At 36.6% G+C, this 13036-nt stretch overlaps 1 protein-coding gene across 2 annotated transcripts; it reads left to right on the top strand.

Annotated features, from left to right (window-relative positions):
* The first annotated feature begins 2783 nt into the window (after positions 1 to 2783).
* Positions 2784 to 12794, top strand: Nup153 (Nucleoporin 153kD). Of its 2 annotated transcripts, XM_066744185.1 has the most exons (9): positions 2784 to 2960; positions 3856 to 4104; positions 4185 to 4491; positions 4567 to 4790; positions 4870 to 5261; positions 5339 to 7674; positions 7780 to 8324; positions 8401 to 8528; positions 8599 to 12794. In XM_066744185.1, exons 1-9 carry the CDS (start codon positions 2886 to 2888, stop codon positions 8657 to 8659), a joined length of 4317 nt encoding a protein of 1438 aa, XP_066600282.1. In that variant the 5' UTR covers positions 2784 to 2885; the 3' UTR covers positions 8660 to 12794. The 2 variants fall into 2 exon arrangements, with proteins under 2 accessions (XP_066600282.1, XP_066600281.1); XM_066744184.1 differs by having other exon boundaries at positions 5339 to 8324.
* The last annotated feature ends 242 nt before the right edge of the window (positions 12795 to 13036 follow it).

Below are 13036 nucleotides of genomic sequence, written 5' to 3' on the forward strand. Positions count from 1 at the left end.
TTTTTTTTTTTTATGGATATTCAATGATTCTTCTTGATGCGCGTTTAAGGTTGCATCGCCAAAGCGGAAAGAGTTTACTACATTATCTTTGCACGTAGCGCAGTCCGTGCGGCAGTCTAGCGAAGCAACAGATGGAGAACCGTTAGTGTGCCCAGTTTCAATTGCCGGCAAATAACACGGGCACAAATGATTTCTCTCATCTTGCCAAAACAAAACAAAAATCCAATTTATGTAACTGTTTTGACCGGTTATTACGTAATTTTATTCCCAACGAAATTCATGCTTCACTTTAAACTGTCTCAGGAATCGAACGGTGAATTCCTTATTGAAATTCTTCAATCTTCCTTGCAAAATTGCATAAAGGGTCTTCGAGGAACGATTTAAATTTATTGCGTAGTATAATCCGAGCAATATTCGTATTTGATCTTCACGCGGATGAAGATAATATTTTCATAGCTTAATCGATGCTTCTTTCACATTCCCGTATATATATATATATATATTAAAATAATTTATATCGCAATGTGTGACTCGCGATTGAGCAAATTGCTGAACAAATTCTTGCTATAGGGAAGACTCTTGTACCTCCGGACATTTTTTAAGTTACTGTAATTCATTTTAAACAATTACTTACGCTATTTCAAGTATTTTCTGCACGCGTCGAAAATTCGTCTTTAAAAGTGTTACATCAAAATTTAAATCTCTTCAGTCAATTAAAATATTTATTTGATTAAAGAGAAATTAACAATATTCAAAGGTACAAACCATGTCGTTACAATATAAATAATTAATTATAAAAATTGCAACAATTAAATTAAAAGGTTGCAAAAAGCACGATTTAAGTGCATATCAAATACTAATTAAAACTCTAATTACATTATTATTATCCTACCTATGTGTGATACAATTATAATAATCAAATATTTTTACCAATAAAATTTTACATTTTTCGTAAAAACGAGAATGGCATTATAAAAAAAGATATTTGAAAGTAAGATGGCTAATAATCAAATAGAGAAAAAACTGAAATATTAATGTTTTTTTTAAAATAAATTGTGCTGGTTTGATCTGGAATTTTTTGTTATTGTTTAAAGATAGAAGAATCCCTCTTATTAGAATACAACCTAATTGTCGGGGATTTAATCGCGAATAGAAGCCGAAAGTGACTCGGAGGATTGGTAAAAGTTCAAAAATGAAGTGGTTGATGAATCAGAGTTGTTTTTTTTTTCTTTTGAGAACGTTCTTATTCACATCGTTTTTAGGAACAGCCAAGAAACGTTACGTGAATCATTCGTAAAGATTTGCATGGCTTTCTCCGGGCTAGAATTGTCAAGTTAACATATAAATATAGTGTCACTGCGCGACTGGACCTTGTTATACCTGACCTCCTAGTCCATTCTAGTTTTTCCAGGTTTCTCATATCTTCCAAGGAATCTCCGATTTTTCACGCCTCACTGGTAGCAACACAAAAAACTAGCTTAGCTTTTTTCCCAGAGACCAGTCGTGTCATAGCTGAACTCTATTCATGATAGATATCGAAACGAAGGTTTAGCGTTTTCTAAAGAATTTATGAGAGTGAGTTGGAAAAATACTGTATGATAGTTTCCTGACCTGCTTGGATCAAGGGCTTGGGTCAACCTTTTTCTTTATAGGCTCAAAAATCAACGCAAAACAGCATAGTAATGTAAACGGCTCGGTCTAATTATGAAAAGTAATAAGTATTAAATTAACTAGCCAGGATAATTTCTCAAATATGGCCTAGTAAAAGTATATAGAAATAGTGCAGTTTTACGGTCGCCTTTAGGAATATCTTGCGGAAGGTGTCATTATTATTGACAACGAACGATGATTAATTGGTAATGAGAATGCTACAACGGTATAATTACTAGGGGACTTTAACGGAACCGTCAGCCGATTTCAAGATAAGGAGAAAAATTTTACGACTGGATGGCATTATTACAACTGGTAGTTTCACCGTGTTAAATTAGTCGATAGTCAGGCAAATCGATTGAAACGGGATAATATACTGAGGAATGTAGCCCATTGTGAAAGTTTTCTTTTCTGCCAAGCGTACGAGGTGGATGCGTAGAAATTCATTCTGCCATTCTTGCATCTCGGTTTATATCAATCCTCTTTTGATTTCTATTTTTCTCACGATCATCGAAACAACGAAAGAAAGCCATTGATTACACATACGTTTCTTCTTAAAACCAGGAAACTCCTAGAAGGAAAATGTGCTATTATTCATTAAGATAGGATCAACGTCGAAACGATTGGATGTTATGACAAAAATGTCATGTCTCCCAGAATTGTCTTGTTCAATAGCCTTATCGTCGGTATTTCCGCTTTTGCTTTCACCGTCTTTAACCAGACCCTTTGGTATCATAGCCTCCAACAGAAACCACAATGACAATACGGAAGAACAATAACGGTCAATTTACCATTTCTCTTTATTGGAATGAGTAATTTTTCTTAATCTATCATTAAAGTATTTCACAGTACTTGGGAACTTCCTGAAATAAAGAATAAATCTTGCTGATATTTGCTGTACAAGTACAAAACGTTTTAATTTAATAGCAGTCAATTTAATGGCAGGTGCAGGAGGTGTAGACTGGAAATTTGAATTTTGAAACCGGAAGCGCGCTATGAGCGTCATCTATCGATTTTAGAAGGAAACGCAGTGACGGTCGGTACGTCAGAGCGATGAAGAAAGGGGTGGGGGGTTGATAAAAAAGAAAGTTAGCATAGTCGTCGCGTAGCGTCTCTCTCGGACAGATCTAGGAGTCACGTGGGCAAGCTTAGTGGAGCGCGTATTCCTGAGGACAGATCTTTGGTGGAACCGCTTATTAGCGTGGTGGATCTGTAACGAGCTATCGGCGTCGACCATGGCTAAGGGGAGCAACGATCTAGCCGGGAGACGGCAGTCGTCGCACAACACGAAGCCCTATGATGCGAACAACGTGAGTACTTTGGCACGAGTCGCCCGAAATCCCCTGGGATTGCCTCCAAAGTCTGCCTTCTCCTCATCCACCTCCCGCTATTCCCCCCTGCCTACCATGAATCGACCGAATAACCTGCACCAGGAGTCGACAGATCTAAAAAACATGCCTTTCCTGCTTACCTTTTGCCACCGACCTCATCCCACGAGACCTCCTCAAAGCCATTATTATGTGAGTGTGACCAATAACCTCAATCTTTCTCTTGCATACCCGCGATTCTCGTGTTAGTCGCACACTCTCTCTCTCCCTCTCTCTCTCTCTCTCTCTCTCTCTCTCTCTCTCTCTCTCTCTCTATGTCCTTGCCAGTTGCCAGTGCTTTCCTTCGATGCCCTGAGTGATGCTGCATGTCGTCGTAACCTTGAAGCATAATTCCTTATGAGGTGAAAAACGTACATTTCTGGGAAGATGTTAATGATTGCGCGCGATTCAATATAGGGGAGTATAGACAAGCAGCATCGCTGTCTTATACGTCGATCGACCACTATAGGCACTATACGCTGTTACGAGAGAGAACGCGAATCGCGAGTGAGCAATGATGCTTGCTTTACATTTCGCTTGTCGCGTCACTACCGACCAACCGCGCGCCAAACTATTTTTAACGCTTTTTGCTCTTCATCCACCGATGTCAAATCGAACAATCTCTCGTAATTTCCACATAGTAACGTATTTCCTATTCCAGTACTTATTATCTGTTTGGATGTGCATATGCACACGTGGGGATGTTTAAATGGATAAGTTTTTTTGTATACATTCCTTTGCATCCTATTTTGTTATCTGACAAGACATATCTATATTGCTTATTCTACATACGCAAATATGCATCTGTCAATGAATTCTGTACTTTGTTTTCTTATAGTCGTTTGTAAGAAAAGTGGCAACCAAAGTAACAGACTTTATTCCACAACGATCGTGGATTAGCAAGTGGTTTAACACATCAGAAACCGATGTTGATGATGAAACACAACAACCACCGCCTCTTAAACGGCCACGTATTAGGATGGATATAACTCATCCCCCTGGAACATTTTCGATACAGCCAAGAAGACCAAGTTTTCATAGTAAACCGGACACATCAAAGGATGATTATTCAATTCACAATGACACAGTAATACTTTTATTTCTTATTCTCTGTGAAATATCTCTTCCAAGAAAAATGCTGTTTTTCAATGATGAAACTCTTTTCAGACAGATGATTTTCTGCAACCTATGACAGCTGGACCAAGTGGTCTTGGACGTTTGATATCTTCCACGCCTGCAGTTCATAATGATGTAGGAACTATTTCCGAGCATAGATCGGAATTGAACACATTAGTTTCTGCACAAAATAATGGGGCGGCTAATGGAATGGATGATAACTCTGAGTCAAGCGAAAGCACTAGTGGCTGCAGTTCTCTTATTCCACAAACAAATAGGCAAGAAACGCCTTCTAATGCTGGTTATAATTCAGCATTTAATAGTCGAAAGAGATTTACAGATAATAAGCTGAATTTTTGTAAGTAATTACTTATAATCAATGTATATAAGTGGATTATTTTATTTGTTAATAATTTAATGCTTCTTTTTTTAGCAAATCACTTACAATCGCCAAAATCACTCTTTCTAAGTAGTACTTCAAGAGATTCATTAAGTAGTCGTAGACCGAGCTTCAATGCTTCAATGCTGACAAATTCTTTTGAAAGATCCTCCTCTCCCTTGTCGTCTCCTTTTTATAGCGGAAATACAACATTTGGTGGGGCAAATGCCGCAGGACTTTACAAGCGCGGCGGCTCCCTTCTTAGCGATACAAACAGGGTGTGTAATAATAACATTTTTTTTTTTAATGTATGACTTTAAATTCAGCAAAGAATATTTATCGCCTTTTTTATTACAGTATCAATTAAAAGTCCCAAAAAGAACGAGTATAACTGTTAAGCCTACAAACACGTCGACAGTTGATTCATCTGGTATGAGTCAAACTGCTAAGAGAATATTAGAAGCGTTGGAACATTTTTCTTCGCCTATATCAGATGCCAAAAGAATTCCAATTAGAGACACTAGCTTCGATTCACCTGTATTGAATAAAAAAAGACCGCGAGATGAAGAAAATGCATCAACGCCTAAAGTTGGACTGCGACATTTAACTAGAGCACTTAATGTACCAACTGTACCGGATATGTTAAAACTTAGAAGACGACAAAGATTACAAGATTCTACAGCTGTAGCGAGAAGAATTGTGTCGGAGCGTAATACTGCGCCACCGCCTCCTCAAGAATATCGTTTAAGGTATCTAATTTATTCCCTTCTAATAATGATACGTTATAAGAATTGAATAAAGTTTATCTCGTTATCTTTCTTTTTAGGTCAGAAGACAACGATAGCACAAAGCTAGGCAAAGCTAAGCGGAAAGCGACAGGAAAGAAAAAAATAGAGGAAGAAGAATCGATAGAACCAGTTAACTTACCAAATGTACCTCTACCTGTGACTACGTTACCAAATTTCGATATTGCACTACCTCAGTACATAGTGAAAAAAAATTGTTTAAACAAAGAAGATACTTTCAAGTTTGCCAATCCAATTAAGGTAACGGAGTCCACGAAAAATCTGAAATCTATTAACAATTTCACGTTTAGTATACCAATCAGTGCGAAGGATAGGGAGAGTCTAAGTAAATCAACTGAAAGTGACGAATTATCAAATATGACGAATATGAAATCTAACACATCCACAATTAGCAGCTCTACACCAACATCAATGCCAAACTTCATTTGGTCAGAATCGTCTACGGCACCCAGACCAAAAGAAAAAGTAATTAGCAAGGATTCACCAACGATTCTAATGAATACTGCTAAAGATCTGAAATTGGGAAGTGTTATAGACGTACGGGTTGATAATATCAGCAAAACAGAATCAAATTCAAATATCTTCGGAACATCATCTATCACAGATAAGAAATCTTCTGATATTATGATATTTGATTCAGTATCGGACATTAATAAATCCGATTCTTGGGAGTGCAGTGAATGTTTAATCAAGAACAATAATACTGAAACTCATTGTGTTGCGTGTAAAATAGCAAAGGACAAAGCAGATAGAGATTCCAAGTCATTATCAATGTCACTGAATTCCGAAATCCCGTCCAAACCTGCGGTCAACGATAACTTTGGGTCTCAATTTAAAATAGCCAAAAATCAGTGGGAGTGTAATTCATGTTGGGTTAGAAATGAAGTAAGTAATACAAAATGTTGCGTTTGCGAGGCACCAAAGCCATCTCAAAGATTGACGATACAACCTTCAAGCCCACTATCGTCGAAGGATGTTCCTGCCAACAATGATCTTATGGCTAAATTCAAACCTATGGAAGGTTCATGGGAGTGCCCTGGTTGTATGTTGCGAAACTCAGAGACTGTCATTACTTGCCCGTGTTGTAACGCTTCTAAACCAACCTTAACAAAGACCATTTCCAAGAAAACCACCACCACCAATATCACTACTGAAACAGATGTAGCTAAGACAATTGATATAACTACCGAGTCATCCTTAACTAAAAATGCGCCAAGTCTTGCAGACCAATTTAAACCAAGCAAACCTACCTGGGAGTGTCCGTCGTGTATGGTAAGAAATGCGGACTCTATTGTTGAATGTGTATGCTGCAATACATCAAAACCTGGAAGCAAGCAGCAACCAAGTAAAACTTCCGAATCTGAAACTTCACAAAAATCTAATGTTAGTTCTCTTCAATTCAATTTTGGTATGCCTGCGAATGCAGGTGAGTTTAAATTTGGTATTGATAAAGCTGATACCAAAACAACTACTGACACTATACCGTGTGCAAATGGTTTTAAATTTGGTGAGAAACAGACTGCTGTAATGGAAGGTTTTACCTTCGGAATTCCGAAAGATTCGAAACCTGCAACTTCACCGGCAGAGACAAAAGTAGATACAGACGCCGCTATATTCAGCGTCAATACAAAAAATACCGTGGAGAGTACAACGGAGAAAAAAATTAGTGAAACGGAGAATAAGGCAGGTCCAGCTTTCACGTTTGGTATACCGCAACAAAAAGAATCAAATCCAACTACTCAACAGAGCTCTGCAATAAACATATCTCAACCACAACCAGTGTTTACTTTTGGCTCGCAGAAAACGGAGACAAGTCAGTCAACGACAGGAAACTCTGAGACTTTGAAAGGACTCTTTGGAAATACTGCAGGGGAAATTTCGAAAATAGAAAATAAAATTGTTGCACCCAAGCCAGATACACCTGTAAATACAAATCTATCCCAAATTGAGACACCGAAAACCACTACGGCACCGGAAATAAAGCCACTTCCTGCTTTCTCTTTTATTGCAACGACAACAACAGCGTCAAATAATATCTCTAACAGCACGACAAATATTGCAACAACTAGTCTTCCAGCTTTTAACCAATCTAGCTTTACATTTTCTGAACAAAAAACGACTGTTCCACAAACAACAGTTCCAACGCCTTTTGCACAAGTACCTCAGTCAACGAGCACTGCACCTTTATTCTCATTTGGGACAAATAAAACCAACGAGACTCACGACGAACCTACAGCGAAGAAGCCTGCATCAGGATTCGGAGGATCATCTAATTCACCGGGATTCTTCCAGCCTCTCTTTAAGGCTGCGAAACCCCCAACCTTTGGTATACCGGAAGCGAAAGCTGAAGGATTAGGTAATACTGAGAAAGCTTCGTTGTTTAATGCTCCGACATCTCAGTCACCGACACCAAGCTTTGGTGCACAACCTACTTCACGGCCGCTCTTTGGTTCAACACCAGGTTTTGCAAGCAATCCAACCCCTACGTTTGGAAGCTCAACACCCGCGACTAATCTCTTTTCAACGACGAAGCCATGCGAGAGCAATCCTACAAGCTCTGGTTTGTTCGCCTTTGGAGCCTCATCTAGCCAGACGCCAGCGCCTACACCTACACCAACGGCTAACTTCAACTTCCCAACTGCAAATACCAATCCACCTGCCACGAATCAGAAATTATTTAGCTTTGGCAGTAATAATCAACCGCCGGCACCTTCGCAGACCAACAGTGTATTTGGTAGTACAGCTTTTAATGCTCATGCACCGAGTACCACAACAGGATTTAGGTTTAATGCACCAAAACCCGAAGCTCCATCTTTTGGACAGCCTGCAGCAGCCACGACACCATTCTTTGGGGCAGCACCGAATAGTGCTCAGCAGCCTTCTTCGTCATTTGCAGCTGCTCCTACTTCGAATGCCGTGTTCAATTTTGGATCATCAACGGCAACAGGACCTGCTCCTGGTTCAACACAAGTAGCACCATCAGGAGGCTTTAACTTTGGAGGAGCGGTAAGCATTAATATTTTGTAACTACTAGCTCTGTGATCTAACGATTAATGTAATTTCTTTCTAATCATATAAAAAGCCACAAAATCCTCCACCATCCAGTGGTTTCAATTTTAATGCTCCCAACTCCGGATCGACAGTAACGTTTGATCCAAACGCAGCACCTGTTTACAATTTCACTGCTGGCAATGCACCACCTACCTTTAGGTTTGTATACGGTAAAACTTCGTACAATCTTGTACGCTGAAACTTAATATTACTGATTTTTAATTTTTAGTGGCAATCCTCGGGTAATCAAAAAAGCTGTAAGGAGAAGACAACGAGACGCACAACATTAGTTGTATGATAATGCCGGAGATGCTGGAATGCATCTGTTAATGTATCTGTGTGTTTCTGGGTATTTCTGTATGTATGTTATACAGGTTAAGTAGTATGGTATAAAGCAACTATCATACATTCTCTGATCACAGTAATCTGTGATGATGGTATACCAAGCATACGTGTAATATAGAAATGTGCTGACGAGACATGCTTGCGTACGGCCGCTTGTGTTCTACAAAGGAACTGTAAATTATAAATTATTTAAATTATACAATAATAACGGACGTTTCTTCAAAAATTGGCATGAAGCCAGTTTTACCAGTAAGACGCGTTGTAATGCCTTTGCGTTACCAAGACCTTGCCCATAGTAAAATATCTGTGTACCAATGTGACATAGCAAACAGATTGCTGAAACGGGGGAGCGAGCAAAGCATCTCGTTGGAGAAACCTAATTAAGCACTGCAGCATATTACACAATTGGGGAGAATGGGAAAGCGACATCCCACAGGTGAGTATAGGTCATTCACATCTCGCAATTTAATAAAAACATATGAATTAAATTGTTTAAATACGTTATAAATACACTATGATTTATTTTATATTAATCGTGATTTTAGAAAATATTCCATTCCTTCGATATAATGTTTATTATATACTCAGAGTATTTCTTTCTACTTTTATTTAGAAAGATCTTCATAAATGAAAAGCATCTGAATGTCCGAAAAACAAATTTCTTCCTTATTAAGTATAAAGCGAGTGTGAAATGCCTACGTAGACAGTAGATCGACAAAATAAGTAACATTATATTTTAATTAGAGTTTCATGGGCAGTCCTACAACCTTTGTAGCACTAGTCCTTTAAAGTGTAATATACACTAAAATGGCATTCGGATAGTACAAATTGACGATTACCGAACGTTCTCATTGAGTAGTCGAAATTGTATATTTTTTTTATATATCCAATGAAATAATCTTATAAGAATATACTGAATGCCATTTTGCTAGGATTAAATATTAATAATAGCATTGCGTGTTTTACCCTAGAATGAGTGAGAAAGGTTTGAGAAAAGTAAGTTTGATGAACATAAATTATTATGGGGACTTCTAAATGGTGGCTCTTTTCCTAATTAAATAAAAATGATAAATCAGGATTTTCTGCCATTTCGTGTAAATCTTTTGCTAAATCTTTAAAACGTTTGAAGCACGAATCTAGAAGCATTTATAGCTTAGAGGCGCAGCCTATAAATATATATATTTTTTTTTTATTCCGATGTATTGCTCATTCTCTTTGTAACAGCTATACATTAATATATTTTTGTTAATAATACCTCTTTCCACACTATTCTCAGCACACATATTTTATACACCAATTTAGGTTTTAACAAAACATTTAGTTCAGATCAGATAATTAAATGGATAAACACTTTTTTCGTGACAAGTGCAATTCTTCAAGTGATATTGCTTTATGCAAGTTTAGTTGGTAAGACAAAATTTGCACTTTAAAGCAGAGTTTCTGAATACGTTTTTAGAAGTCCCTGAAAAGGCGGCAAATAGAAAGTTAACGTGCGAATTAATGATTAACAAATTCATTATTATTCAATCATGCACGCCTTATTTAAGAATAGACTAGTTATGTTATGTAAATAACGTTGGCTTAAAATTTGACAGTGGCCAAGAATAACTCGGCACATAACCCACATTCTGCCATAGAAAGTGCATATAGGTACAAACACGAACAGTCTGTTGTATATTGTTACTCTCTCTACCTTGTTGTATAATATTTACATGTAAATGTTAGGTCTTTTTAAGTTAAGATTCGTTACTAATTATTATCATTAAATACAGTATAAAGAATACATTTAAAGATTGTGTTTCTTAAGATATTCTTCGTAAAAAAGAGATTTTTCGATGGGGGCTTATGGTGGAGAAGTAATATTGCTGGTAAGATGACATAGTTTTTATATAACGATTAAATAAACGGTAAGAGAATTCATTTGTACAGTATGAATTAATTTATTAGGATATAATATAATCAACACTGGCTTGGCGTATCTACGGAGAATTACCTTAAATTTAGTTTTTTTATTATATCTAGAAGACGTTAAATTTTTTACAAAATAGCTACACTTAAAAAAAATTTCAATTTATGGGTAAAGTGAGGTTGCGCTGAGCTATATCTACGCTACTGTCTCTTGCACTGTGAACATTCTCTATCGAGGCTGTGTCGTCCATTCGTTTGTCAAAGCCATGTTTCCAAATTAATCAGTATATCAAGCGCTGCCCAAAAGACGGCAACTTTGTATTCACTCCCTATTGTCATATGGCCTTAAATGAAAAAACATAATGAGTGCATGATGTAGAGCGTCAACAACTGTAAAATGAAACGTATTGGAATTGTTTTGTAGCACTTTGTACTCTCCATTGCAATATGTTTATACAAACATCGAAACGGAGTAATGAACTAAAGAAAAGAAAGAAAAAAAAAATGAAACGATCAAACAATAGTGCAGCAAATGATCCGAGGCCTTATTGTAAACTTAGTCCATTAAATTATGTACTGTATTGAATTAACATGGACGTCTAATGATTCTATCAAGGGTGTATTGAGCACTGATCCACTGTTCATAAACGAGAGAGTTTGTTATGAAATAAATCCAATGGCTGACCGTATTTAATAAATATATTGTATATGAGAGAATGTTCACCGTATGCTTCAGGTGCTATGGGAATGACATAACATTCTCATGACATGGTGTAATGTTAAGTATTAATATACAAATGATTCGGTGTTTCTCAACCGATGAATTTTAGAAGAAAACAAAAATATAAATCGATATACACGTTTTGTGCAAGATCAAAACATCCATCTTTATTCGCACAAATCAAATACACAAAATACGCTTACTATTCATTAAAAACAGTTTTATTTTTACTGCAATTAATCACTAGAATTATTAGCAAAACTTGTGTAATTACCAGTTGGCTTCTTTTTTTTTAATGGAACAGAAGAAACCCTATAGAGACAATTCCGCATTTAATTGCGAACCCTATTAGAAATATTAATAACTTGTCGGAGAACGAAGGTACGTTTTTTATACATTCCTTGGTTTTATCGCGTATGGTTTATCGAATAAAGATGACAGCCTTAATAATATGTGGATAATGCGCGGAAGATCACATCACGAAGAATGGTGTAGGCCCATTAAGACTATGATGAGCTTGTGTTGAGAAACACCGTGATAATATACATCCACATTAACATTATTACCATTATAATTCTTAATACTAGCCTCTGTATCCTTAATAATATTATATTATACAATATTAGGATATCCGAAAAATACTATTCCCGAAAGACGAGATATGTTGATTAATTTCGGTTTAATGCTTCGTTTTATAGATAGAGAATTAGTAACGATAAAAATGGCATTTAACAGTGGGAGATTTGAAGCAAAGTATTTTTAATAACACTATTGCATACTGTATATCATGGATTACTCCGTTAACTCATTTTACTATTTTCTAATGTACATTTTAAATAAATTAAAGAATATGCAGTATCATGTTAAAATACTTTGGATCATACTCCTAATTGCGATGTAAAATTCGAAACAAACGCAACCCTTAACGGGATCCCTCACGCGTGCTTTACCGACAGTACAAGTTAATAAACAATTCGTTTAACAAAAGTTAAATGCGAAGTAAATTGCAAAAACGGGCTTCTTTATGACAAGGTGCCAATTCTAACGAGTCAATCGAGCTTAAAAAAACTCAAATCGGATGAAGAATAACGCTGTACCACTGTCCCGCGTTCTTGAAGTGGAAATGACCAAAAGTAACCTCTCTTCAAAAACGCGGCACAATGGTACAGCGTTATTTTTCAACTAATTTGAGTGATTTTAAGTTCGTTTGACTCGTTAGGACTGGCACATTGTCCTACAAAGGCACGATTGTTCAATTTGCCTCGCATTTGAATTTTATTAAACGAATTGTTTATTGACTTGTACTGTCGGTAAAGCTCGCGTGAGGGATCCCGTTAATGCAAAACAAAAAATCTTTATTAAGTTTTATCCATTTATTATTCTTTTATTTCTGTAAGTAGCAACACGCTCACTCCTGACAGTTCCTTAAAGAAATATATTTAAAATAAGAATTTCTTATTGTGACTTATTGTACTGCGTTTTTGGTTTTTAATCCCTCTGAAATGTAATTTCGTAAAATACAGTGTAACTGGAGAAATTTTTTTAATTAAAGGTTTTTTAGTAATATGTACAAGCACATCTTTCATGAACACACGAAACAAAGTATAGAGAATAGCACTTCTTCCATTTATCGAACGAGATCATTGAGAAAAAGGATTCGACTACAGTTTAAGCGTTTGACATATTATCATCG

Source organism: Prorops nasuta, unplaced genomic scaffold, assembly GCF_024137725.1.
Source record: "Prorops nasuta isolate Cenicafe-Biocafe unplaced genomic scaffold, Cenicafe_Pnas_1.2 PNAS00038, whole genome shotgun sequence".
Taxonomy (NCBI): domain Eukaryota; kingdom Metazoa; phylum Arthropoda; class Insecta; order Hymenoptera; family Bethylidae; genus Prorops; species Prorops nasuta.